Genomic DNA, 26,283 nt, shown 5'->3' on the forward strand with positions numbered 1-26,283 from the left:
GGTATCAATTTTCTAGCACCACGTGCGGGGAAATAGTGGTGCAGAGCACTTGTGAGCCAGAACCAGCACAGAATGCTGGGTGGCTGAGTGCATGCAGAGGGGTACCATTCTTCGCTCACCGATTACATATTGCTACGCTGGTCGCTCACTATTTGCTTGTAAGCGGGTCAATAGGAGTGAGGTCATGAGAGAAACCAACCGAGTGGTTCATAGGTGCTCCAATTCTCAAGTGTGCCAATAAGAACAGCGGAATATCTGATTGATAGGCGCATTCCGATCCGCTTCATACCTTCCTCTGCCATGCCAACTGCCTTGCCCCTTGGACCCTGAAATTCCGCTCATCAGCGATCCAAATCACTGACATCTCTCCTCGACATCGGATGTTAGGTGTTTCAAGCATCGCTGACCACCGCACTATCTAATCGGCTCCCTCTTTCATCGACTTTGAATACTATCTCATCCGGTGCTGTCTCGATCCAACATGTCATCCCCTCGCCCAAATGACAAATCACTACTGGACCGTCTGAACGCTCTCAAAACGTCAAGTGTTACACTTGATCACACCCCGAAGTAATGAGTTGTGCACACTCTCTCCAACCCCGTAGAACACATGTGCTAAAATGTGACATGCTGAAAGCACCGCTTCCTTTCCCACCACTGTGCCGCCCCAGAACCAGCCACTATCCAGAGAAGATGCCCTCGCTGAGCGCCTCCGACAGCTCCGGCAGGGTAATCCCGGGCCCAATATGTCCCGTCCCGAGGACCAGAATCCTAAAGACGGCCCTGTATTAGGCTCTTCGGGCAATGCTAGTGGGGACAAACCACCAACACCGTTGGAGCAAGCACATTCGGCACAGCCCCCGGCCACACCACGGATCAGCAGCGACCGAGACCCGAAAGAGCAGCTCGTAAAGAGTCTGCCATCTACACCTTCTTCACTGCCTTCGCGCACAGCAATTCCCAATTCGGAAAATGCTGGCATATCTCGGGCAAAACCCTCTTACTTTGTTGGAGGAGGACCCGAAGATGTCGATGATGATGCTGTTCAGGCTCTGTTAGAAGATCTCGGTGGGGGGGAGGACTTTAACCTCACCGACGGCCCCCTTGAGACGGGTACTGATACGAAAACCGAAGACCAGAGAGTCTCCGAATTGTTGGATGAGCTCGCAAAGGCGGTGCCGCCGAGCTCTGGCAACGAGAAAGATGATGATGATGATGAAGACGACAACTCTGACGGCGAGCAAATGACCGCCGCCGTTGATAAGATACTGTTTCAAACCCAAGATGAACTAACCCTCTCACCCAACCCAACGGAACCGGAAGACAGCGGGAACACCCAACCCAACAACACCGACAACACCCTCAACCTCCCAACCGTCCCCACAGCCCTCCAAGACCCAGCCCCGGACCCCTTTGAAGATGAAATCTCCTCGCGCCTTGCCGCCCTCAGAGGAATAGGACCAGTAGACCCCTTCGGCCTACCCGCCGCCCCGACTTTCTCACCAGAGGAGCGGGAGCGGTCAACTCCCACCAAGAAACCGCCCCTGGGTGGCAGGGAGGAAAAGTACAGCGACGAAGACGCCAAGACTTGGTGTGTGGTTTGTCTTGATGACGGGACGATCAAGTGTGTAGGGTGTGATGATGATTTGTACTGTGATCGGTGCTGGAGGGAGATGCATGTGGGACCAAGGGCGGGATATGACGAGAGGGGGCATCAGTGGGTGAAGTGGAAGAAGGGGGGGAGGGGAGGTGGGGTTGAGTGAGTTGGTATTAGGGTTAGATGTTGTTTGATACAGCGGGTTTAGAACTTGGGTTTTGTGTTTGATAAGAGTTTCAATTAGACAACACACATAGCATCTCACACAGCAAATCTCACAAGTGACTTCTTTCAGTTACTGTTTCTACTGTTACTAGTTGCACCGTCTGAAATGTGAGGTATCGGAACGTTTTCAATGCCCACCAATTAAACATGAAAGGAAATTACCGTTGAAAAGGGCCAGCCATAATAGCTAGGTAGCTCGAGGTGAGAGAGGGGAAAGAGTGCAAAAATGAAATAGAAGGACCTAACAAATATGTTGACACTGAGAACCAAACGTCCATATTAAGTTGCGGCCATTCGGGAATCGAACCCGACTCTAATGCTTGGAACGCATTAATGCTAACCACTACACCATAGCCGCTGGTGACTTGTTGCAGTACCTGCATCGGTGTTGGGCATCGTGAGCTGCTCATTACATCTTGCCCGTCTCTGGAGAAGGCTCGGGACGTACCTGTGAGGCCTCCGAAAGAGCCCACTCACAAGCCTTGAAATATGGTCGATATACTTCTGAACATGGACGACTTACCCCGGAAGGTGATAGTCGATAAACCGCATTACTTGGGAGGCATTGCAGCAAATATATACCTTACCTTGTGACACAAATCATAATACCCAACTCAAGACCACAATAGGTGAGCGAAAGAAATTGAATTGCTCAAAATGCCAGGTTACACAAGAATACACATTAGAAAACCCGAGCGCTTCTGCCCAACACACACCAATCCAGCCTTGGAGGTTTTATGTTAACCCCCAGAACTTCGCCCTTGCATGGAAAAGTAGTAAAATGCCCAATTATACCCTATGATATGAAACTCCGCCATCCCCCCCGCCATACCTGATCCCATAGAATCCCACCCAACCCTGAGAAAACTGAAAAACGCAAACCAAGAAAAAGTGACATTTCTTTTAGCATCACAATCTGCCCTGTCATCGAAAATAACACAAGTCAAGAAAGTACAACCCAACACCATCAACTAGGCAACCCCCTCAACCCCTCCCATTCGACCCCTCCCCACCCCCAGTCCCATACCCATTCCTGTTCTTCGTCCTTCCAGTGATATCCCCCCAAGTAGCACCAAACCTCCTCCCCGTGCTGGCCAACAGGCCCTCCTCCTCATCCACCTCGGCCTCCTCATCCAACTCGCTCAAGTTCAACCTCGGCGTCCTGAACAAACTCGTCACAAACACCACCATAAACACGCCCAAAAAGGCAAACTGCGCCCAGAAGTCAATCGCCCCAAACACGGGCCAGTTGATCGTCACTCTGTTGAGGAAGGTGCTCATCACCGTGGGCGTGCATACGTCTTTCGCTGCTGGCTCGGAAAAGACTTCTGAGCAAGGCCTGACCATGTCCCTGTGTTCACGGCAGTCGGGTTGTTCTCCTGGGTGGCGAGGTGCGTTGACGCAAAAGGTTTGCGTGCCGTAGATGGCGTACTGAGGGGCGACAATCATGGCAATAGCATAATTAATAGCCAGGATAATCAACGCGAGCATCACTGTTGCGATGAGTAGTGCTTGGGGTGATGTTCTTCCCTTTTTGATTTGGAAGACTCTCACCCACAAGAACCTGATGCCAATGGTGGCGATACCAGTGATTGAGCTGCCGAAGAAAAACAAAACCAACAGAGCCATCAGGATGTAGTCAACGGGGAAAACCTTGGCAGACTGGACAAAGATCCAGTTGACCGGCTGGAAGACGTTGATGTGACCGAGGATGTAGCCGCAGTGTTCTTTGCAGATAGAGTTGGCCGCCTTGTCGATGCCAGTGATGAGCATGGAGGCCCAGACCAAGATCGAGAGCAGCAGTAGCAAGATACCGCCCAGGAGCTTGAGAGGACGGAAGACAGCTTGAATCTTAGTCCAGGCGCGGAAGACACCACTTCGGCCGTCACCACGGGTTTCGGCCGCAAGTCTTTCCCTTCTCACGAGAGTGCGCTCCTCACGTAGCAAGGCGTCCAGCTCCCTCCTGTCCTTCTGAGACATGCCATCCGGACGGCCAGCATTGCGCATTTCGATTTGTTTCTGGAGCTCTCGGTTATGTTCCAAGTCGGTCGCGATCGTCGCGGAAAGCTGAGGAGCGGAGATGGACGGGGCAGACTTGATAAGAGAGACCGGAAGAAGAGCCAGTCCAGCACCGGTATAGAGAGCGTAGAGAAACGTGCCCAACGTGATGAGTAGGCCGACTCCGAATGTCAAAGCCTTCTCTCCCTTGTTGGCAGCGAGCAGACGCTTGAAGTAGTCCAGATCAAGGTGCTTGCCGTTCCCACTACCCGCAGCAGGGACGAAGAAACCGAGGAGGAACAGAACCAAGACCAAAAACACGAATCCAAGCGTATACTTCGCCGCCTTCCAGAACCGGGCGCCAGCACCACTGGTTCCCTCCTCCTCTTCAACCTCATCATATTCCTCGTACCAAAAATAGGCGAATGGGATGACGATCAGACATAGCAACGCATCGAAGCTGTAGAGGGTGTAGTAAACGACCTTCAAGGTCAAGAGTATTCCATCGATTCTCTCGGGCGTTGCCCAGTCCTTTTTAGCACCGAGGTGTGCTGAGGCTGTGGACGAGACAAGGGCAATGTCAACGGGCAGGAGGAAGACGGTTGCTAGAAGCGAGGTGAGACTGACAATCGCGACGATGCTCACGGTAACAGATCGCTCATGTGGGGATTGCCAGGTGAATGTTGTGATAATGGCGACGAGGAGCACCAAGGCGACCGCGACGGCGTAGGCCACCCAAATAAGACTGGTCTGGAGCAAGCCAGCTGATGCCAACATGTTGGCGGTTTGCGGATTGGAGATGTCCAGATATGCGTGGTTCTTTTTGAAAAATGGTAGAAGACGATCAGTGTCTTAGATAATCTGTATCAATCAGTACACTGAAGTCGTCCCAGCGAAGCAGATGTGGTGTTTGAGAGGAACTGTTGCAAGGGGTAGGAACGTGAAGTGTTCCACTCTGGGGGGGTCATTGAGTTCAACACTTAATCTGTGACGCAATACCGCAGCCAAGGGAGCTCCTGTGGAACCTGCCAAGTCCTGCTAGCGACGTTGTGCCAAGACTTTTCCCACACGTTCAGCACGCAGTTCGGGGTTCTGGCGTTCTGGCCCATGAAATTTATTTGGACCAATCAACACCACGCACGGGAGCTTCCTTCGAGCTTCGCGGCAGCCCTCGAGTTGCGGTTTGGTTCGTCCTCTTCAAACCACCACCACCATATTCAAAGTCAACGATTGTTTTTGCGCATCGTGTTTTCTTGTCTATTTACGGAATAGAGATATGTACTTGGCTGCCACAGCATGCAGTGCTACACAGAGCTAACGCCGCCGACGGCTGTCACCCACTCCCTCACACTCCAACTAATTCCAGGCCAGGGCACGAACCTCGTGGTCGCAAAGTCGTCTCTTCTCCAGATATTCAGAACAAAGATCGTATCGACCGAGATTGATGCTTCTCAGCAGGGCAGCGGTGCTAGGACACGAAACGTGGGCCGATACGAAAGCCGGTTAGCGAATGACGACGATGGGCTTGAGGCATCGTTTCTGGGAGGGGACAGTCTTGCGTTCAAGACGGATCGCACCAACAACACAAAGCTGGTGCTCGTTTCAGAGATTTCACTGTCGGGAACTATCACGGGGCTAGCAAAGATAAAGTCGCAAAACCTGAGGTCAGGCGGTGATGCACTGCTCGTGGCCTTCAAAGACGCGAGGCTCAGTCTGGTAGAGTGGGACGCCGAACGCCATGATCTGTCGACCGTGTCTATCCACTATTACGAACAAGACGAGCTGCAGGGAAGCCCATGGGCGCCACCTCTATCCAACTTCACCAATTTTCTCGCGGCAGACCCGGGGAGTAGATGCGCGGCGCTCAAGTTTGGCGGCATGAATTTGGCCATCCTGCCCTTCAAGCAGGCGGATGAGGACATTGATATGGATGATGACTGGGACGAGGATCTGGATGGCCCTCGACCTGTCAAGCAAGAAGCCGCCGTTGTAAATGGAGGTAGCACCATAAAAGAGACACCCTATTCACCATCATTTGTCCTCCGACTCTCCAATCTTGATCCAAGTCTCCTCCATCCTGTGCATCTGGCCTTCCTGCATGAGTACCGAGAGCCCACCTTTGGCATTCTCGCCTCGACTGTCAACGCCTCCAACTCCCTTGGCCGGAAAGATCACTTGGCATACATGGTCTTTACCCTAGATCTGCAGCAGCGGGCCTCGACAACCATCCTGTCAGTCCCTGGTCTCCCGCAGGATCTTTTCCGCGTTCAGCCTTTGCCAGCCCCCGTCGGCGGTGCTTTACTCGTGGGAGCAAATGAGCTGATCCACGTCGACCAGTCCGGCAAGCCGAACGGTGTAGCTGTCAACCCCCTCACAAAACAATGCACCTCCTTTGGCCTGTCTGACCAGTCCGACCTGAACCTTCGGCTCGAGGAATGTACCATCGACGTCTTGTCAGCCGAGGAGCTTCTTGTCATCCTGAGCGATGGCCGTATGGCGTTGGTTACCTTCAGGATAGACGGTCGTACAGTGTCTGGTCTTGACGTCAAGCTGCTCCCTTCAGAAACAGGCGGTTCTCTCATCCCAGGCCGCGTATCAACACTCTCAAGGTTAGGCAAGAGTGTCATGTTTGCCGGTAGCGAGGAGGGTGACTCTCTCGTTTTTGGCTGGACAAAGAAGCAGAGTCAATCAGGAAGAAAGAAGTCACGGCTCCAAGATGTAGGCCTGGACATCGATATGGCGGATGAGGAGGATCTTGACGAGGACGAGGACGAAGATGACCTTTATGCCGAGGAACCAACACCCAAGCAACAGGCTGTCGCAGCTGCCAGCAATATCAAGGAAGGTGACCTCACTTTTCGAATCCACGACCGGCTGCTGAGTATTGCGCCCATCCAGTCCATGACGTACGGTCAACCCGTGGATGCACCCGGCAGCGAGGAGGAGCAGAACTCGGCCGGCGTTCGCAGTGAACTCCAATTGGTATGCGGCGTAGGAAGGAATAAGTCTTCCGCAATGGCGATCATGAATCTTGCCATCCCACCAAAGGTTATTGGACGCTTCGAGTTCCCTGAGGCGAGGGGATTCTGGACAGTGTGCGCAAAGAAGCCTGTGCCAAAGTCACTGCAAGGTGACAAGGGACCCGGCGCGATTGGAAATGACTACGGTACCTCGGGCCAGTATGACAAGTTCATGATTGTCGCTAAGGTCGACCTGGACGGCTACGAGAAATCTGATGTCTACGCCCTTACCGCGGCGGGCTTTGAAAGCCTCACTGGCACAGAATTTGACCCTGCTGCCGGCTTCACCATTGAAGCAGGCACTATGGGCAAAGACAACAGAATCATTCAGGTTCTCAAATCGGAAGTCCGCTGCTACGACGGAGATCTCGGCCTCAGTCAGATTGTGCCGATGATGGACGAAGAAACGGGAGCTGAGCCTAGAGCTACCAGTGCGAGCATTGCCGACCCGTACTTGCTCATCATCCGCAACGATCAGAGTGTTTTTATTGCTTCGATTCACGACGATAACGAGTTGGAAGAAGTAGAAAAGGAGGACAAGACGTTGGCGACCACAAAATGGTTGACTGGATGCCTGTACACAGACACCCATGGTGTGTTTGGGGAAGAGTCGGGTGACAAGAAGGCTAAGCTGCCTGAGAGTATTCTCATGTTTCTTCTTAGCGCCAGTGGTGCTCTTTATGTAAGCTCCCTTCTCGGTTGGGTCATGTGTACAATACTGACTCCACGCAGATATACCGCCTCCCTGATCTGTGCAAGCCAGTATATGTAGCCGAAGGGCTCTCATACATTCCCACCGGGCTCTCGGCTGACTATGCCGCGCGAAAAGGCACAGCCAAGGAGACCGTGTCTGAAATACTGGTGGCTGATTTGGGTGATACTACCGCCAAGTTCCCGTATCTCATTGTATGTTGTTTGTCAATGCTGTGGCAACGTGGTAGTCGCTAATCATGTCTCCTAGCTCCGTCACGCGAATGATGATTTGACGATGTATGAGCCTTACCGATATCAACTTGGCGTTGGACTGGAATTTCCAAAGACTTTGTTCTTCCAAAAGATCCCCAACTCGGTGCTGGCGAAAACCCCAGCAGAGGAAACGGACGACGAGGAGGTCACCCACCAAGCGAAGTGCCTAGCGCTGCGGAGGTGCAATAACATCGGCGGGTATAGCACCGTCTTCCTCCCCGGGCCGTCCCCCAGTTTCATCATCAAATCATCCAAATCCATGCCCAAGGTAATGCCGCTACAAGGCGCAGCAGTCACAGCCATCAGCTCTTTTCACACTGAAGGATGCGAACACGGGTTCATATATGCCGATTCCCACAACATCGCAAGGGTATCGCAGCTCCCTAAGGACTGGAGTTTCGCCGAGACTGGGCTAGCGGTGAAGAAGATACCCATTGGTGAGGACATCGTCGCCGTGGCATACCACCCTCCATCGCAGAGCTATGTTGTAGCCTGCAATACTCCGGAGCCTTTTGAACTTCCAAGAGATGACGACTACCACAAGGAATGGGCCCGCGAAGTTCTGCCTTTCAAGCCGACACTGGAGAGGGGAACGCTGAAGCTCATCGGTCCCATTACATGGACTGTGGTTGACACCATCGTTATGGAACCCTGCGAGAATGTGCTTTGCGTGGAGACACTTAACCTGGAAGTTTCGGAAGCCACCAACGAGCGGAAACTTCTGATTGGTGTCGGTACCGCGATCACAAAGGGCGAGGATTTGCCTACCAGGGGGGCTGTTTATGTCTACAACGTGGCTGACGTTATCCCGGAGCCCGGGAAGCCAGAGACGGGCAAGAAGCTGAAGCTCATTGCGAAAGAAGATATTCCTCGCGGTGCCGTCACGGCGCTCTCTGAGATTGGTACTCAAGGTCTCATGCTTGTTGCTCAGGGGCCGAAGTGCATGGTGCGTGGTCTCAAGGAAGATGGGACCTTGCTCCCGGTAGCATTCATGGACATGAACTGCTATGTCACCAGCGCAAAGGAGCTTCCTGGGACGGGGTTGTGCCTGATGGCTGATGCTTTCAAGGGGGTGTGGTTTACGGGGTACACCGAGGAGCCGTACAAGATGATGTTGTTTGGCAAGAGTAATACCCGACTGGAGGTATTGAATGCTGATTTCTTGCCGAACGGGAAGGATTTGTCGATCGTGGCATGTGATGCGGAGGGACACATTCATATTCTTCAGTTTGATCCAGAGCGCAAGTGATACCTCAAGCCATACATGACGTTTACTGTTTGCTAACTTTTATATGTAGACCCGAAATCTCTCCAGGGCCATCTGTTACTGCATAGGACGAGTTTCAGCACAGGCGCCCACCACGTCACCAAGTCGCTTCTCTTGCCCTCGACACTGTCACCAGACAACAAGGAAGATAACGAGGAAAATGGAGCCACATCACGTCCACACATTCTGCTGCTTGCCTCTCCGACTGGCGTGTTAGCGGCTCTCCGTCCACTGTCAGAGGCGGCATACCGGAGACTGTCGTCTCTGGCTGCTCAGTTGACGAATTCTTTGACCCACGCGGCAGGGCTGAATCCAAAGGGGTACAGAATGCCGTCTGCTACTTGTCCTCCTGCTGGAGTAGATGCTGGTATAGGGAGACACATTATTGACGGCACTATCCTAGCTCGCTTCTCGGAGTTGGGAAGGGCAAAGAGGGGAGAGGTTGCTGGCAGGGCTGGGTATACTGGACCTGATGAGATCAGGGGAGAACTGGATGGTGTGCTCGGGTGGGCGGGGCTGGATTACTTTTAGGCAGCGTATATATCGGGTAGAGAAGTGTAAAAATGGCTAACATGGTAGCGTAATCATTATTCCTACACAGGAAGTAAGGTGTTCCGCGATGGCATGTACAACCCTAACCCACTACTTCATCCCCGAACCGCCAAGACATCCCGCCGCCAAGCTTACTCTACAAAGCGACCTTGCAACCTTTCTTATCGCCGCCGCCAAAATTTCTCTTATCGCCAATTCGCCTCGAGCTCTCCAGCGCGCAGTTTCGTCGCAACTTTCTTGATCCCTTCATCTTTGGCGCGACGATACACCACCCCTACAAATACCACCTCATTTTCCCTACCCTTTCATGCCTCAATAATACACTAACACAACCCCCGAATTTCCCACCAAACTTGAAGTTCGCCCTCCGCGAGCGAAAATGAACGCCTCCGCCCTCCTCCAGTCCCAAGGCTGGCTGGGCAAAGGCCACTCCCTCGACTCCCACCGCTTCGGTTCCTCCTCCACTATCCCAACCCAATCCGGCCGAAATGCCCGCGGCCTGGTGAACCCCCTCCTCATATCCCGTAACACCGACGGCCGCGGCATAGGCAACAAGACGCACTACACCTCTGACCAGTGGTGGCTCTCGGCTTTTGACCAGAAGCTCAAGGGGTTGGACACGACAAACTCGAAGGAGGGTATTACCCAGACTGTCACGGAGGGGAAGCTGGATGCGGTGGGGAGGGTGCAGGAGGGGAAGTATACCGGTACCAAGGGGCTGTATGCGTTTTTTGTGAAGGGGGGTTTGTTGGAGGGGACGGTGGAGGTTGGGTTGTTGGGGGAGAGTAAGGAGGGGACTGCGACGCCTGATGGGGGGAGTGAGAGTGGTGGGGGGTTTTCGTTGAGGCAGCAATTGGCGGCGAAGAGGGCGAAAAGAGAGGCGAAGAAGGCGGGGATGACGAAGGAGGAGAGGAAAGCAAGGAAAGAGAAGAAGGAGGCGAAGAGGTTAAAACGGGAGGAGAAGGTAAGGAGGAGAAAGGAAAAGGAGGAGAGGAAAAGGGAGAAGGAGGAGAGGAGGAAAAGGAAAGAGTTGAAGAGGAGGAGGAGGGCGGAGAAGGATAAGAAGGAGAAATGAAAAAAAAGTGTGGGAAAAGCGAGATGTTATAATGATACCCTGGAGGAGAACAGGCCGTTGAGAACACTCCGGCCGGACTGAAATGTTGGGCGGGCATACGTGTTATATCACAGGGCCTTGAAGGCTCGATTAGAAGTGATGGACAGATAGCTCGAAAAGGCTCGACCTTGATATTCGTTAGAGTCAGGTCTCCTTGGGAACCTTGCCCGGCTTGTTAGATAGCAACCAGGGCCTCCGGTCCCAGAATTCATCCTTGATGATGTCAAGGTGCTCAATCACTATCCTGGCCTTGGCCCTCCTCTTTTTGTCGCTTTCTGTCTGGTTCTTGGATTGCTGGACTGGCTCGGCCAGGCTATCTGCTTCGGCTGCTGCGTTGTGGGTGGCTGGGTCTACCAGCTCGTACTTTTGCTTGTTAGCATCAAAACCAGATGTCCGATACAAAGGGAATACTCACACCCCGGAAAAGCACACTCCCCTTCTTATAAATCTCCGGCTCGTTGTTGTAGTTTATGCCAAACTTGGAAAACAAAATCTCGTTCTTGTCGGCAGCATACGTCCCCTTGAGCAACTCTTCCGCCTCGAGATTTCCCATGCCACCTTTTTGTATGAGAGCCCAGAAGGTGGTGTTGTAGAGGTTGTTGATGTGGCAGTCTACCTGCCTCCAGCTCATGTAGTCCCGGAGGTTCTGCACGCTGGGGTAGCAAACTGCTCTGCCGTCGAAGCTGGGTAAGGGGGGTGACAGGGGGGTGTCGGGGAAGTAGGTTGACCAGAGGTGGATGTAGTAGGATGAGAAGGTTGATACGATTGTGGTGACGAGTTTACTTGGGGACGGTTAGTGAGTCACGATCGTGGGTGGTGAGTCGAATGGGAGGTAGGTACCTTGAGCGTCTTTCGAAGAGGGTGCATGACTTGTGGAAGACGAAGCTGTGTAACGGTCAGTTGTAAGCTGCTATGAAAGAAGAGGTCTGGGGATATACCTGTATTCATCGCTGATTCCGTAGGCTATGGTGATCTCTGGTATCTCATACATGACTGCCTGAGCGGCAGCGTTCATGAGATCCAGAGCTCGCCTGTCGTTTGGTTTTTCGAAACCATATTTGCTTGAGAATCTAGTCAATCCGAATGAAAGGGTTAGGAAGTGATGCCAAACTCATGTTTGTAACAGTCATACTTTGTGAAGCCTCTCCCGTCGATTCTCACAACAATCCATGTATTTAGCAGCAAGTTGTCTGGCTGCTCAAAGTTTTTGACATATTCAAATCTTCCTACTATATCAGCTATGTTCTACTTGCTGTGATTCGACATAATCTTACTTTGAGTTCGCCATCTGATCTGGATATTTACAGAGTCTGAATGACTGTTACTTACGTCTTTATCATGGAGAAAAAGGATGGCATTCCAGAACGTCTGGAAAGAAGCTCCAGAGATACCCCGTGTGCCGGGGACTTGCCGGCGGGGCGCTTGGCACCCGCTGAAGCTGCACGGGACTGGCCACCAAACCCCTGTCAAACAGGCGCCATCGAAGGTGCGGCTCAGCGGGTCTCTAGCGCATCGAGACCCTTGCAGCGCCCCATCAGTTCTTTTCTAGCGAGAACCGATGATGGAGGTCAACAATTCGACATTCCAGATTTCGAACTCGTGAAGCGACAACGTCGTCTCGACAAGTCCAAGATGAATCTACTACTTTCCGACGATTACCTGCTTCAAGACTACCCAGAGAACATTACCAACACCATTCGATCGGGTCACTCAACCTGTGTTCGTTTCAATCGCAAGGGTGATTACCTCGCGTCCGGCCGCGGCGATGGAACCGTTGTCGTTTGGGACATTGAGACCATGGGCGTCGCCCGGAAGCTGCGAGGCCATTCTAAGCAAATACAATCGCTAAGCTGGTCGCGGTGCGGTCGATACCTACTGTCGGCCTGTGCTGGTTGGAAGGCCATTCTATGGGATCTCCAAGATGGCAAGAAGTATCGCGAAGTGCGATTCCGAGCGCCAGTCTACGGAGCTGAGCTCCATCCCTGGAACCAGTACGTTTTGGAGAGGACCTTTCCTTCCAGTCATCAATACTAACATATGCTCAGTCACCAGTTTGCTGCAGCCTTGTTCGAAGCCCAACCGGTCCTCGTCGATGTCCAAGACCGAAAAGACGTTCAACACCCTCTCCCGACCGCTCCAGAGCACGACACCGTGAAGCAGACCACAACGGCGATGATATATACTGCGAAGGGAGCTCATCTGCTATCCGGCACCAGCAAAGGCCGACTGAATATTATCGACACCACAACCCACCAGCTCATTTACTCCGAGAAGATCGCCGAAAGGAGTGCGGTTCTTCTGTTGAGACTGACCGAATCTGGCAAAGACCTGCTTGTCAATAGCAACGACGGTATCATCCGAACGTTTCACCTGCCAGACCTCTCCGCCCCAGATCTAGATCCTGATACAATACAGTTGCCCCTTGAGCACAAGTTCCAGGACGTCGTCAACAAGCTTCGGTGGGGGCATGTCACATTCAGCGCTACGGGGGAGTATGTAGCTGCCTCAGCTCATAACAACCACGAGCTTTACATCTGGGAGCGAGCACACGGCAGTTTGGTTCGTATGCTTGAGGGGCCGAAGGAGGAGTCGACATATCTAGAATGGCACCCTCATAGGGCCTTGCTCGTAGCTTGTGGCGCGGAGACGGGCAGAATTAACATCTGGTCAGTCACAAGCCCACAGAAATGGTCGGCTCTGGCGCCTGATTTCGTCGAGGTCGAGGACAACGTTGAGTACATCGAGAAGGAGGACGAGTTCGACATCCATCCCCACGAAGAGATTCAGAAACGACGGTTGGATCAGGAGGATGAGGAGATTGATGTGATGGGACCGGTGGGGAACAAGACAGAGCTGGAACAGGAGGCTGACAATTTCCGGGTGCCCATCCTCTTTGACCTGGGCGAGTCGGACAGCGAAGATGAGTTCATCAACGTCGGATTCGGGACACTGCGACGGAAGAGTCCGGGAGAGCAAGACGATGGTGAGGGCACTGGTGGTGAAAAGGCGCCCCCGAAAAAGAGAGGGCGAGCTAAGAAGAAGTAGGGTGGCGGTCTATTAATATTGAGTAGTAATACGTAGTTGTAGTTATGATACCCCTGAACTCACCATAGACATCCATGAAGCATTGCATGAACATGACCCCTATGACGTGAGGCAGGAGAAGGGACGGAGGTATGTGCTCTGACAATCCCTACCTTTTGGCCGTCTCATGGTTGTGGTAACCTTTGGTGTGGCTGAATGAAGGCGTAACTAAAACATGGTCGTCTGAGTGTGCTCAAACCGGTACTCGGTCGAACACGAGCAGATGGCGCCTCATAGTGCAATGCCATACCACCGACCCCATCCACATTCTTGGGTGCGGGGGTTGATAAAGTGATTGTCTGCTCGACGGCGTCATGGAAGTGATATATATGCTGCGGGTCAAGGTTTGGAGACTGATGTCCCAAAAGTCACTGGGCAGGCAGCCGTGGTGGGTGACACGCACAGCGACCTTGAGGGTACCTGTTGCATGGGGAGCGCTGTGGTGGCGGTTGATGGGTGGTTCGCAACCGGCCAAGTCGCCAGCTGGTATCCCACAGTTCACTTGCTGGGCCCTGGTAAATGCGTACGCTGTGGTGGTTGCTCCTCAGCGGAAAAGTGGGCCCGTCCTCAAAGTGGGCTAGTCGTTGCCTCCTTCCCGCGTCGCTTTGTCCGTCAAGTCGAACTTTTCAGAAGCAAGCGGCGCCATCCGCTTCTTTTCCAAACTACCACTCAACAACCATCACGACCGCCATCGCGGAACGCGTCAACCTCCCCCGATTCTTGTCGCCTGCAGCCATTGGCAAGCCGACAACACGTGTTGAACGCGGTTTAACGACTTTTCTTCGACTCTCCTTCGACTTGCGGCGCAAACTGGAGGCACTGAGCTTGTGATCATCGCTCCATTGGGGCCGCTGGCCTGTGGACAGCGCAGTGGAGGATACCATCGACTTTGCAATCGCAAAACTCATCCTTCGGCGACCGATCCATCAAAAATCCCGTCTTCGCCCGTCGTTCTCTTCCTTTACTTCGCTCGACATCGACTTTTTTCACCGACTTTTTGCGCGCGCGCAGCCCTATTGCGACCCGCCGCGTCTTTGCCAGGCTCTCTGGTCCTTCGACTACCGGCTGCTTGGACGACTCCTCCTTAATTAGCCCACCCGCCTTGCTTTTCCCCCATTCACCAAATCACGAAATACTTGAGCTCTTACAGCTTTCATCATGGCGAACCTTATCTTCGCTCACTCGAGCGCGCCGCTCCGGACAATTCAGGAGATCCAGTTTGGTCTGCTGTCGCCGGATGAAATCAAGGCCATGAGCGTAGCCCACATCGTCTATCCTGAGACTATGGATGAGACGAGAACCAAGCCACGCGATGGTGGTCTCAACGACCCTCTACTCGGCTCAGTAGACCGACAATTCAAATGCAAGACATGTACCGAAAACATGTCAGAATGCCCAGGGCATTTCGGACACATCGAACTGGCCCGCCCAGTCTACCATCCAGGATTCATCAAACGGACAAAGAAATTGCTGGAAATCGTCTGCCATAACTGTAGCAAGGTTTTGGCTGATAGAGTTCGTGCATTCTGAATTCGGGATTATCCATTGTGCTTGTGCTAACGCCTTCATAGAGTGATCCTGCTTACGCCGCGGCTATGAAGATTCGTGACCCCAAAACTCGCTTCAAGCGTGTGTGGGACATCTGCAAAGCAAAGCGCGTTTGCGATAACCTTGCGCCGCAGAAACCCGAAGATGGCTCGTATGATCCCAACGCGGGCCCAGCTGATGGTGGTCACGGAGGTTGCGGCAATACTCAGCCCGTTGTGCGTCAGCAGGCTCTGACTCTGTATGCCATGGTCGAGCACAAGGACGACGAAGGTGTGAAGACCAAGGAGAAGAAGGTTCTTACACCCGAGATGACTCTCAACATCTTCCGTCGGATGTCAGAGGACGAGATGGTCGATATCGGTCTCAACATTTCCCAAGCCCGTCCCGAGTGGATGATCATCACAGTTCTTCCCGTGCCCCCGCCGCCAGTGCGTCCTAGCATTTCTATGGACGGTACTGGCACCGGTATGCGCAACGAAGACGATTTGACGTACAAACTTGGCGATATCATTCGCGCCAACGGCAACGTTAGACAGGCCATCTCAGAAGGCTCCCCCCAGCACATCATCACGGATTATGAGAATCTTCTCCAATACCACGTCGCCACCTATATGGACAACGACATTGCTGGTCAGCCACAAGCTCTGCAAAAGAGCGGCCGTCCAGTGAAAGCCATCCGCGCGCGTCTCAAGGGCAAAGAAGGTCGTCTGAGAGGTAACTTGATGGGAAAGCGAGTCGACTTCTCGGCCCGCACTGTCATCACGGGTGATGCCAACATTTCTCTGGATGAAGTCGGTGTCCCACGCAGCATTGCTCGCACCCTCACCTTCCCCGAGACCGTCACTCCCTACAACATTGAGAAGCTGACCGGCTATGTCAAAAATGGGCCGAACGAACATCCCGGTGCCAAGTACGTAATCAGGTCGGACGGGACGCGCATCGATCTTCGCCATCACAAGCGTGCGGGAGCTCTGCAACTGGAGTATGGGTGGAAAGTCGAGCGTCATTTGATCGACGGTGACTTTATCATCTTCAACCGTCAGCCCTCTCTCCACAAGGAGTCCATGATGGGTCACAGAGTGCGCGTCATGCCCTACTCTACTTTCCGCCTGAATTTGTCCGTCACATCGCCCTACAACGCCGATTTCGACGGTGATGAAATGAACTTGCACGTTCCGCAGACCGAGGAGACACGTGCTGAAGTCAAGGAGCTGTGCATGGTTCCTCTCAACATCGTCTCTCCCCAGCGTAACGGCCCGCTCATGGGTATCGTCCAGGATACACTGGCCGGCGTATACAAGCTCACTCGTCGCGACACCTTCCTCACCAAAGAACAGGTGATGGACGTCATGATGTGGGTCCCAGACTGGGATGGAGTCATTCCCCTTCCTGCTATCTGGAAGCCTAGGCCCCGGTGGACTGGCAAGCAGATCATCAGCATGGTGATTCCCAGCATTATCAACCTTGCCATGGGTGCCGATGGCGAAGAGAGGGACGCCCCGCTTAAGGACGAGGGTCTCCTGATTCAGCAAGGTCAGCTCATCTACGGCTTGCTCACCAAGAAGAGTGTCGGTGCTGCTGGAGGCGGCATCATTCATCTGTGCTACAACGAGTTGGGCCCCTCCGGTGCCATGGACTTCTTGAACGGGTGCCAGAGAGTTGTTAACTATTGGCTTCTCCACTGCGGCCACAGCATTGGTATCGGTGACACCATTCCCGATGACAAGACCATTGAGCTCATTGAAAAGCACATCAATGACGAGAAGGCCGTGGTCGCCAAGCTTACCAAGATGGCCACTGAAAACCAGCTCGAGGCTCTCCCGGGTATGAACGTCCGTGAGACGTTCGAGAACAAGGTGTCGGCTGCCTTGAATACGGCTCGTGACAAGGCCGGTACGTCTACCGAGAAGAGTTTGAAGGATCTCAACAACGCCGTCACCATGGCTCGTTCGGGTTCCAAGGGCTCTTCCATCAATATCTCCCAAATGACAGCGTTGGTCGGTCAGCAGATTGTCGAAGGAAAGCGCATTCCCTTCGGCTTCAAATACCGCACCCTTCCTCATTTCACCAAGGATGATTACTCCCCCGAGGCTCGCGGTTTCGTCGAGAACTCGTATCTCCGTGGCTTGACTCCTTCGGAATTTTTCTTCCACGCCATGGCTGGTAGAGAAGGTTTGATCGATACTGCAGTCAAGACAGCCGAGACCGGTTACATTCAGCGTCGCTTGGTCAAGGCTCTTGAAGACGCTGAGGCGCATTACGATGGCACGGTGCGCAACTCGCTGGGTGATATCATTCAGTTCGTGTACGGTGAGGATGGCCTTGATGGTATTGCCATTGAAAAGCAGAAGGTCGACCACATGAACTTGAACAACGCCAAGTTCGACAAGCGCTTCCGTCTCGACGTGATGGACGAGACAAGCTCTGCTGCCGCTCTGGACGCCCTGGAATATGGCCGAGAGATGGTCAGCGATCCTGCCGTCCAGTCGCTTTTGGATGAGGAATATGAGCAGCTTCTTGCCGACCGGAAGCAAGTCCGTGAAATCAACCGCAAGAAAAAGGACGATGACAGCATGCAGCTGCCTCTCAACATTGGCCGTATTATTGATACTGCCAAGAAGCTCTTCAAGGTTGACAGCACCCAGCGCAGCGACCTGACTCCCAAGGATGTCATTCCTGCTGTGCAGGCCTTGCTTGCTCGCATGGTGGTAGTTAGAGGCGACGATGAATTGTCCAGAGAAGCTGATTACAACGCCACCATTCTCTTCAAGATTCAGATTCGCTCTCGTCTTGCGTTCAAGCGCCTGGCTGTTGAGCAGCGGCTCAACAAGCTCGCCTTCGACCATGTTCTTGGTGAGCTCGAAAACCGTTGGTCCCGGTCCATGGTCTCTCCTGGTGAGATGGTTGGCGTGTTGGCTGCCCAGTCCATTGGTGAGCCTGCCACCCAGATGACGTTGAACACCTTCCATTTCGCCGGTGTTTCTTCTAAGAACGTCACCCTCGGTGTACCGCGTCTCAAGGAAATCCTCAACGTTGCCAAGGACATCAAGACTCCGTCCATGGTTGTCTACCTTGACAAGGAGAGAGCTACGCAAGAAGACGCCAAGTCGATGCGTAACTTGGTTGAGCACACCAGTCTGAGATCCGTCACAGCCATGACTGAGATCTACTACGACCCCGATATCACTTCCACTGTCATCCCCGAGGATTTCGATCTCGTCGAGTCCTACTTCCTTATTCCCGACACCTCTGACTCGCAGCCCATCGATAGTCAATCCCGCTGGCTACTCAGAATCATGCTCGATCGTCAAAAGATGCTTGACAAGGGCTTGCGTGTGGAGGATGTTGCCGCTGCTATCAAACAGGAGTACAAGAAGGATGTCGCGGTTATTTTCAGTGACAACAACGCCGAGGAGATGGTTGTTCGTATCCGCGTCATTCGCCAGAACGATGACAAGGATGCTGACGGTAACACTATCATCGAGGATGACGTTATGCTGAAGCGTCTGGAGAAGCATCTGCTTGACTCTTGTACCCTCCGTGGCGTTGAAGGCATCGAGCGTGCTTTCCTGAACAAGACCGCCAGATTACTCGAACTCCCCGACGGATCGCAAACGGCCAACAAGGACAAGGAGCCAGCCTGCGAGGAGTGGTATCTTGATACCCAGGGTACGGCCCTTAGAGAGGTCTTGACGGTTGAGGGTGTTGACACTACTCGCACCTACACCAACGACTTGTACCAGGTTGTCGATGTGTTTGGAATCGAAGCTGCTCGCTCGGCTCTCATGGCTGAGTTGACGCAAGTGCTTGCCTTCGACGGTTCCTATGTCAATCATCGCCATTTGGCTCTATTGGTCGATGTCATGACCTATCGCGGCAGCATTGCTGCCGTTACTCGTCATGGTATCAATCGCGCTGATACTGGTGCGCTCATGCGTTGTTCTTTCGAGGAGACTGTCGAGATTCTTCTCGAAGCCGCTGCGGTTGGTGAGCTTGACGACTGCCGCGGTATTTCCGAGAACGTCATGCTTGGTCAGATGGCGCCCATGGGTACTGGTCACTTTGAGGTTCTTCTCGACCCCAAGATGCTGGAGACTGTCATCTCTGATAACTCTCGCATGGGTCTCATGGCTGGCATGACCATCAAGGGTAACCAACTTGAGGGTGCCGCGACCCCCTACGACACAGGCTCACCTATGGCTGATAACGGCTACCTTGGCGGGTCTTACTCCCCAACCATGGGTAACTTCTCCCCTATTGTGGGCAATGAATCCGGTGGCCCGCCTGGGTTCGCATCTGAATACGGTGGTGGTGGGTATGGTTCCAGCTCGGTCAACCCGTATGCTACAAGCCCTGGGCGACCTACGAGTCCCTTCACTACCTCCCCGACGTCGCCTTTCAGCTACGGTTACTCCCCGACGTCGCCTGCTGCTGGGTATTCCCCCACCTCTCCGCTCATCGACGCCGGTGGTCGGTTTGCTTCGAGCCCTCAGTTCAGCCCGTCCTCGCCGTCTTTCTCGCCAACGTCGCCTATGCTTCGTCCTGGGAGCCCAACAAGCCCCAGCTACAGCCCGACTTCGCCGAGCTATTCTCCTGCGTCTCCGGCTGCCACCCGTCACTACTCCCCGACATCGCCCGCGCAGTTCCAGTCACCGACCTCGCCGTCGTACTCGCCGACGAGTCCGAGCTACAGCCCAGCGTCCCCTGCGTTCCAGGCCACGTCGCCATCATACTCGCCGGCGTCGCCCAACTGGTCGCCCACGTCGCCAGATGCTTACTCGCCGACAAGCCCCACCTTCCAGCGCTCTCCCGGGCAGCAAATGTCTCCAACCAGCCCTGGGTATTCACCAACGTCTCCTAGCTTCTCTCCCAGAACGCCGGGTCGCGCCGCGGGCAGTGGTGGTGATCAATAGTATGTTTTTTTCTTGCCAACAATCACATTCATATCGGAATGCTAACAATACATTTTTCAGCTCGCCTACCTCCCCCACGAATGACTGAGTTCACACTCTAACATTCCAACCGGCTGAGCAAAGACACGCTTAGGTACCATCTCGGGCACAGGTCTGCCTCGAGATTCGGAGAGAACGCATGGCGAGAGGAAACGAAAAAGAAGAGAAAAAAGGGGGCACGATTCATCTGCATTATGTTCTTGCGCTACCCTTTCTTTTTCTCGCGTTGTGTTTCTTGCTACTATTAATTGTATTTTTTTTGGCGATATATATGGGAAAGCGCGTAGAGTTCGTCATTCATCTCTTTTTTCTTCTGTTTCGGTTCGCGTTTGGCTTTCACACCGTTACACAACACGCGCGCAACAAACGAACTCCCATCACCGCCGCCATTGCTTGTTTAGATTATCAGGCGTGGGGCCTATGGGAAGGGAGGAAGGGTATGAAAAAAGAAGGGGAGGGGGGTACATAAACTGAGATTGCTTGTTTTTTGCTCGGAGGGAATGGGATGGATGGATGGGAGGCGGGTTGGGGAAGGGAGGGGATATTGGTGATGAACTTGGGTGGCTGTGTAGTAATGATCATTTTGTATCATAAAAATCAATCAAGGGGGAAAACATGACAAATTTTACTTGCTGTCTTGTTGGTGAATTAGTAACAAGTTGAAACAAAAAAAAACAGGTGTTTGTATGCAACTATCAGGTGTTTGTTTTGATGGCTGTGGTACAAATATGGTGTGTGGTGTGTGGTGGTCGAGTTGGGCAGTGATGATGACTGAGCTTTGTGATGCAGCCGTGGCGGGTTATTTGCGGCCGCGAGTGTGGTGGTGGTGGTGGTGGTGGTGGTGGTGGTGGCGTCGGTAAGAAGACAGTCTTGTGCTGATGTGTATAAGTTGATAGGTTGGATGGAAGAGGTTGTTTTTCTTGCACAGCCTTTTTTCTTTCCGGTGGTTCCCTATCAGGCAGACATACATAAGGTATACAGCATATGGAGTCCAAACATCGCACAACAACACTCACAGTAGCAACAACAACAACAACAACAACAACAACAACAACAGGCAATTACAGTTATAAATAGACTTTTAAAATAATAAAAAAATGGAGTTGAAGCCTATCTGAGCCGTATGTAATTGAAGTGATGTGGGTGAGGCTGTGGAAAACCACCACCCCATCGATATATTGAGTTTCTGGCACAGTCAAAAGTCATATGCACGTCTGTCGGCCAGGTACTCCGTGAATACAGGCTCTGTATTCAGGTAGGAACCCTGGTTGCCTTGTCGTCGTCCCAATCCAAGCATGCCCGTTTCTTGACTCACCAACGTTTCGATGCAAGCATGCGCGCATGATTCTCAACTGGGCACTTCTTTATCGAGCATGGCCAAAACGGAGGTCGGCTGTGCAATGGTGTGTCTCTAGTATCAACCCCCATCCATGACGCTTCCTCAACACTACTGTGGAACACTCCATCACTGTCGTGTCTACTCGAGACGACATCCACACTACGCCATGCTCGGTATCGCTTCCCAACCCCCATCCCCTCAGCCCTATGCCCCCTTTTCTTGTCTTCACTATCTGCCCGTTCGGGGCAAAGAATCTGGAGTTGGATCGTAAACATCACTAATTACCGCTTACGCGTGGAGCACATCCGGGCAGTGCTCTGCTGTTCATCATCGCTTCAGCGTAGACTAGCACCAACTGATATTGAAACTTGTGGAGCATCTGCAGTGACGGCCCGGACGGCAACGCAAGTAGCGCAGTGCACGAGTGACCTTTGATCATGTACTGGGGACCACTTCTGCACATATCCCAGACGATCAAGTGGATCACCCTGATTTCTTCATCTCAGAGCACCTTGAAACCATGGCAAGGAAAATGCAGTTGCAGTCACGGTACCTGCTTCTTCATCAGCCTTGTCGACGTCACTTGGTTTGAAAGGCTGACAAATAGGGCGAACCAGTGGCTTCTCCTCCTGTGGTCACGGCCCCTGATTTCCAAGATAGGGGTAGCCCAGCAGGTGAGAGAGGAGGTGATAACACAGCAACTGGCTGTTACATTGCCCCCCACGATGTGAGATCACTCACAGGATACCTTCTGCGGCCGCTCAGACGTGTAGATGATCTGACCTCTGTCGATATTCAGTAGAGTCAGGTTACTCCGTCACAGGAGAGCCGATATCCAGCCCTGTGATTTGCCGGCCCGTATAGACTCTTTGCACGCAGGTGCGAGCCTGTGGCACCTTGGGTAAGGAGCGGATGCACGAGAAGCACCTGATGCGGAACCTTATCTGGCCGTGGCTATGCTCCGGTCGTCGACGGCGATGAGTTCAGTGGATAGCCAAGTCGTAACCAACGGGAGGGCGTCTTCTGAAACAAGACGACGGGCATATCGGAAGCTCTCCGGGCCCCAAGAACACTCCGTACGGGAGAGGAGTGGAGTCATCTCGTTGCTGTTCATCAGGGAATGGTCCGGTGTTACTATGGCGGAGGCTGAGCATTCACCTCTTGACGAGGTTGTGGGTATGGGGTTGGTGTGCCTGGAACGACGGTCATTGCAATGTATGAGCTCCTAATTCTTCCACCCTCACTGGTCGATATTAGCTTGGCCCTACATGATCTTGAGAGTGGAGTCTTACTTCCTGGAAAGGGGATCGATGGAGGTTCCCTCCTCCCACCATAGTGTGGAATGGGAGGGGGGTGGCAAGTCTTGGTATTGTGATTCCCTTCCTTGGTGGGCATGGTATGGTGCACTGCATGCCCGACACAGTCTAGAAGAAGCAGCATACCTGCAGAAACCTGAGCCAGTCATCGATCTCGCGAGGGAATGGCCAAGGCAACCAGGCATGCAAAGAGGTAGATCATAGGGACGAATAGAGGACGGCCAAGGGTGAAAGAAGAGACCCAGCCGCGTGGGTAGGATCCAATGTACGTCGGCGGGGCAGTGGCCAATTTGGGAAGATTGTATAGTCCGTCATGGGTTCTCGGTGGACAGATGAACGAGGCATGAGACAATATGGACGGGTCACTGACCTGAAACGGCTGAGGTAGCCTCGTGGGTGCTAATAGTTGACTTGGTGGTGCCGTGGCATACCGGAGACATCGTGATTGGTCAATGGACATTAACAACTCATTTGACTATGCCGGATCAGCAACTCTTGGTGCCGACATCCCTTTTCAGAATTTGGTGAGGAAGAGGCTCAAGTAAAGTTGTAGAAAAGTGGTTGTGCTGTGATATGGTGCTCAGCCTTGCGTTTTGTGACGCGTTGTGACCGTGGCCGCATTGGCAGAGACCTAGCTCGCACAGCCTCATTGGAACCTGTAAGAAGAATGATGTAGAAACAGAAGGTAAGCAGGCAAATGATAATGATGAAGAGAAAACTTCGGTCATGCCCGGTAAGCACAAGATGTTGTACCCAAATATGATGAGGTTTAGAAGCTTGGTGGAAGAAGTGGTGGTGGTGGTGATCGTCGTCGTCGTTGACGTTTGACAGAAGACAAGACGTCGTTTGCTCAAGTGCAGCCGGGGGCCAAAATGTCTTAGCCAATTGCTGTCGGCCGCCTTGCAGATGAAAGCAGGGGAGTGGGAAATGTGGTGCTCACTGGTAGGAAATTGCATGTATTGGGGCACTACTGCAGTGCACGAGCCACTGATCCAAGCTGTCGGTAACAAATCATATCTGGGCATGGCTGCCTACCCCTGTCTAGATTCAATGTTGCATCATCGTGGTGGCTGTGAACCTGAAAGGGGAGAGCGAACGCATCGAACATTCCATATCCAGTTAACAAGAAGCCAAACATGCGGCCACGTCGAGACAGAATCAAGGATATTCTCAGTCTATTCAGGCCCAAAATGTAGCCATAGTAGCAGTCCTCCAGAGCGTGTGTCATCTATCACTTATTCAAATAGACTGGCTGCCTCTCGGCCGATAGCAAGGCAGGTTCCTCTCCAGATAATCAAATCCATTTCAGTGATCGGCCTGAGCGGTTTCATGCCTCGGGGACCAGCGAAGGAGGCCCGACAACCGGCAGGCAAAGCAGCTGGCAGGCAAGGAGCTGGTGTTGTTGGTCACAGCGCAGGAGAGCGGCATTCAGCATCGGTAGCGTCGTGGCTTTGCAGTTCAACCGTGTCCCTTTCATGGCAGACATATCAAAAACATTTGCTGCATCTCGCAGTACTATGTAGATGCCAAAGCACTTTGGTGAGGGGGAAATCGGACGATTACCCTAGGGAAGCATGGAAAGTGGGGCCGGATGCCCTAGTCGCTTGCGGCACGCAACGTCCAAGTCGATCGCCCCTGTTTCCCCACAGGGCCGTTGACGCCCCCGCAGACCCTTTCAGGGAAGCCGATTGGACACAAGATCTACAGATCAACTGAGCCACTCGCGCTTAACCAACATGGCCGCCTCTTGTGCTCTGTGTGAATTGGGCCAGTAAGAGAGCCAGCAGCTCTTTCCGTCGCTTGCTACGTGCCCCTAATTCTAGAGGGTGCACGGCAACGAGCTTCTATTTGTCAACACCAACCGCAGAGTGTCAACGCGAGAGCCGCGAAGGCGAGCTTCTTGCCGTGGACGACAAGCATGGTCAGGGGCCGCCCCGAGGTCTTTGCGTTTTCCACTTGCTCTGTCGAACTGGTGTGTTGGCTCCGGTGATGAGATATCGTGTGTGTACGAGAGCAACGAAGACGTGCCAGCGCAACCTGAGTCGGGGAGTTTAGGCGTGAGACGTCGGGCAGAGGCTTGTTGCTTCCGTCGGACAACCTTGTTTTCGGCCATTTTTCTCGGCAGTCGCAGGACGACAGCATGTCGTGTACCATTGGGGACTTTCCATGGCATCTGTTCTCTTGCATCTGTATCCCGTTTTTGAGAGCCAAGGATCGTCCACCTCTGTGGGTATGACGGCATGGGATAGGTGGTGTAAGTCGCTGTGTTTATCAACAGCTCTGAACCCTTGCATCTCGTGATTCTGCTCTTTGCCGATTCTGTAGCGAAGCGTTGCATGTACTTCATGGGACATCTTTCCAACGAAGGCGATAGAGGCATTTTTGGCCCTTGTGAATGTTTGGTATGATTGATGCCAAATCCATATTACACAACGCTCTGTTACACCTGGTTGGTCAGGGCCCGCATCGATAGCTATCCTGAAAATTTCCCTGCTATTGATTTTAGCAACCGAATCCAAGCTTCAAGAAATCCAAGACCCCCAAAGTTCACAAACCTGGTCGGAGCGAGAGCAAACAAATCGGAGGGGGGGTTTACTGCAGGGGACCTAACAATGTTTCTGGTGCTAGGGAAATCCCGGTGTGAACAGGGATAGCTCCAAGGTATCTCGCACCGTTGATTTCGCATTTCGAACACATGCTGAGCCATGACGGCATCTGCAAAGTCCACCGCATCTTGTCACAGCAAAAAAGCTGGCCAGGCGCGGCTTTTCACGCTTGTTCGGGAGCCGGTGCCCGTCTCTGCTGGCGTTTGAGGCGCTAGACTTTTTCTGTCTTACCAAGCCATGCTGCCGCAAGACCGTTGCCTTCTCGTATTCTGTCGGCTCCCACAGTTCCTCCCAACGGCGGCGGGAAGTCAAGTGCCACCATGTCGTTCGTGTCTGCGTGGGCGATCATGCTCGCATGTATCCAGCGGGGGATACATGTAGCATAGGAATGAAGTTGGTGCGGAATCGGATGGATATGGCGGCAGAGTGATGCTAGCTTAACGGTCTACCGGAACGGGCCAAACCGGTGAGCCTGGCAAGCGGACGGCACCGTGTAAGTCGACGGTATGGAGATGGGGGGGGGGACGGCGATGAGGGGCAAGAGGGAGAGAGAACGGTCGTTGCGGCTGATGGAGCTACCCCACAGTCGAGGTCTCAGCGACACACACAGCGACTGGGAGCTCCCTGTCTGTCGATGACTAATTGGGCTTAGCGGTCCCACCTGTAAGGCCGTGATAAGCTTCCAAATTTTTGTGTCGG

General features: G+C 53.1%; 9 protein-coding genes and 1 non-coding gene across 10 annotated transcripts; 6 read left to right on the forward strand and 4 right to left on the reverse strand.

The window, feature by feature from the left end:
• Nucleotides 1-235: 235 nt before the first annotated feature.
• Nucleotides 236-2,002, forward strand: QC761_102590 (uncharacterized protein). The gene is made up of 2 exons (XM_062873503.1): nt 236-570; nt 638-2,002. Exons 1-2 carry the CDS (start codon nt 482-484, stop codon nt 1,761-1,763), a joined length of 1,215 nt encoding a protein of 404 aa, XP_062736541.1. The 5' UTR covers nt 236-481; the 3' UTR covers nt 1,764-2,002.
• A 105-nt stretch (nt 2,003-2,107) lies between these two features.
• QC761_0002270 lies at nt 2,108-2,180 on the forward strand. Its single transcript has one exon. It is a non-coding gene; the product is annotated as a tRNA-Gly (tRNA).
• A 626-nt stretch (nt 2,181-2,806) lies between these two features.
• Nucleotides 2,807-4,597, reverse strand: QC761_102600 (uncharacterized protein; the record flags this gene model as incomplete). Its single annotated transcript, XM_062873504.1, has 1 exon — nt 2,807-4,597. The coding sequence occupies one exon, from the start codon at nt 4,595-4,597 to the stop codon at nt 2,807-2,809; it is 1,791 nt and encodes a 596-aa protein (XP_062736542.1).
• A 519-nt stretch (nt 4,598-5,116) lies between these two features.
• CFT1 (mRNA cleavage and polyadenylation factor subunit) lies at nt 5,117-9,604 on the forward strand (the record flags this gene model as incomplete). The annotated part of the gene is made up of 4 exons (XM_062873505.1): nt 5,117-7,522; nt 7,573-7,746; nt 7,802-9,047; nt 9,105-9,604. 4 exons carry the CDS (start codon nt 5,117-5,119, stop codon nt 9,602-9,604), a joined length of 4,326 nt encoding a protein of 1,441 aa, XP_062736543.1.
• Nucleotides 9,605-10,004: 400 nt separating this feature from the next.
• QC761_102620 (uncharacterized protein) lies at nt 10,005-10,700 on the forward strand (the record flags this gene model as incomplete). The annotated part of the gene is made up of 1 exon (XM_062873506.1): nt 10,005-10,700. One exon carries the CDS (start codon nt 10,005-10,007, stop codon nt 10,698-10,700), a length of 696 nt encoding a protein of 231 aa, XP_062736544.1.
• A 136-nt stretch (nt 10,701-10,836) lies between these two features.
• On the reverse strand, nt 10,837-12,074 carry THG1 (tRNA-His guanylyltransferase). Its single transcript, XM_062873507.1, has 6 exons — nt 12,014-12,074; nt 11,872-11,961; nt 11,678-11,809; nt 11,580-11,624; nt 11,155-11,521; nt 10,837-11,102 (listed from the first exon to the last, which is right to left on the reverse strand). The coding sequence occupies exons 1-6, from the start codon at nt 12,025-12,027 to the stop codon at nt 10,884-10,886; spliced, it is 867 nt and encodes a 288-aa protein (XP_062736545.1). The 5' UTR covers nt 12,028-12,074; the 3' UTR covers nt 10,837-10,883.
• SWD1 (chromatin binding protein) lies at nt 11,896-13,865 on the forward strand. Its single transcript, XM_062873508.1, has 2 exons — nt 11,896-12,730; nt 12,785-13,865. Exons 1-2 carry the CDS (start codon nt 12,054-12,056, stop codon nt 13,782-13,784), a joined length of 1,677 nt encoding a protein of 558 aa, XP_062736546.1. The 5' UTR covers nt 11,896-12,053; the 3' UTR covers nt 13,785-13,865.
• Nucleotides 13,866-14,453: 588 nt separating this feature from the next.
• RPO21 (DNA-directed RNA polymerase II subunit RPB1) lies at nt 14,454-21,015 on the forward strand. The gene is made up of 3 exons (XM_062873509.1): nt 14,454-15,338; nt 15,395-20,283; nt 20,345-21,015. The coding sequence occupies exons 1-3, from the start codon at nt 14,982-14,984 to the stop codon at nt 20,370-20,372; spliced, it is 5,274 nt and encodes a 1,757-aa protein (XP_062736547.1). The 5' UTR covers nt 14,454-14,981; the 3' UTR covers nt 20,373-21,015.
• A 1,456-nt stretch (nt 21,016-22,471) lies between these two features.
• On the reverse strand, nt 22,472-23,844 carry QC761_102653 (uncharacterized protein; the record flags this gene model as incomplete). The annotated part of the gene is made up of 4 exons (XM_062873510.1): nt 23,349-23,844; nt 22,955-23,045; nt 22,636-22,855; nt 22,472-22,606 (listed from the first exon to the last, which is right to left on the reverse strand). The coding sequence occupies exons 1-4, from the start codon at nt 23,416-23,418 to the stop codon at nt 22,472-22,474; spliced, it is 516 nt and encodes a 171-aa protein (XP_062736548.1). The 5' UTR covers nt 23,419-23,844.
• Nucleotides 23,845-25,029: 1,185 nt separating this feature from the next.
• QC761_102656 (uncharacterized protein) lies at nt 25,030-25,711 on the reverse strand (the record flags this gene model as incomplete). Its single annotated transcript, XM_062873511.1, has 2 exons — nt 25,030-25,468; nt 25,575-25,711. 2 exons carry the CDS (start codon nt 25,709-25,711, stop codon nt 25,030-25,032), a joined length of 576 nt encoding a protein of 191 aa, XP_062736549.1.
• Between the last annotated feature and the right edge of the window lie 572 nt (nt 25,712-26,283).

Source organism: Podospora bellae-mahoneyi (genome assembly GCF_035222275.1).
Source record: "Podospora bellae-mahoneyi strain CBS 112042 chromosome 1 map unlocalized CBS112042p_1, whole genome shotgun sequence".
NCBI lineage: Eukaryota > Fungi > Ascomycota > Sordariomycetes > Sordariales > Podosporaceae > Podospora > Podospora bellae-mahoneyi.

What these genes read in the sequence shown, in the direction of transcription:
- QC761_102590 (XM_062873503.1), top strand. Translation starts at nt 482, where the DNA reads ATGTCATCCCCTCGCCCAAATGACAAATCACTACTGGACCGTCTGAAC. An exon ending in ACACTTGATCACACCCCGAA is followed by an intron (nt 571 to 637) that starts GTAATGAGTTGT and finishes ACATGCTGAAAG; the next exon opens with CACCGCTTCCTTTCCCACCA.
- THG1 (XM_062873507.1), bottom strand. An exon ending in GGAATCAGCGATGAATACAG is followed by an intron (nt 11,625 to 11,677) that starts GTATATCCCCAG and finishes ACCGTTACACAG; the next exon opens with CTTCGTCTTCCACAAGTCAT. An exon ending in CTCTTCGAAAGACGCTCAAG is followed by an intron (nt 11,522 to 11,579) that starts GTACCTACCTCC and finishes ACCGTCCCCAAG; the next exon opens with TAAACTCGTCACCACAATCG.
- SWD1 (XM_062873508.1), top strand. Translation starts at nt 12,054, where the DNA reads ATGACTGTTACTTACGTCTTTATCATGGAGAAAAAGGATGGCATTCCA. An exon ending in GAGCTCCATCCCTGGAACCA is followed by an intron (nt 12,731 to 12,784) that starts GTACGTTTTGGA and finishes ACATATGCTCAG; the next exon opens with TCACCAGTTTGCTGCAGCCT.
- RPO21 (XM_062873509.1), top strand. Translation starts at nt 14,982, where the DNA reads ATGGCGAACCTTATCTTCGCTCACTCGAGCGCGCCGCTCCGGACAATT. An exon ending in GCAAGGTTTTGGCTGATAGA is followed by an intron (nt 15,339 to 15,394) that starts GTTCGTGCATTC and finishes ACGCCTTCATAG; the next exon opens with AGTGATCCTGCTTACGCCGC. An exon ending in GGCAGTGGTGGTGATCAATA is followed by an intron (nt 20,284 to 20,344) that starts GTATGTTTTTTT and finishes TACATTTTTCAG; the next exon opens with CTCGCCTACCTCCCCCACGA.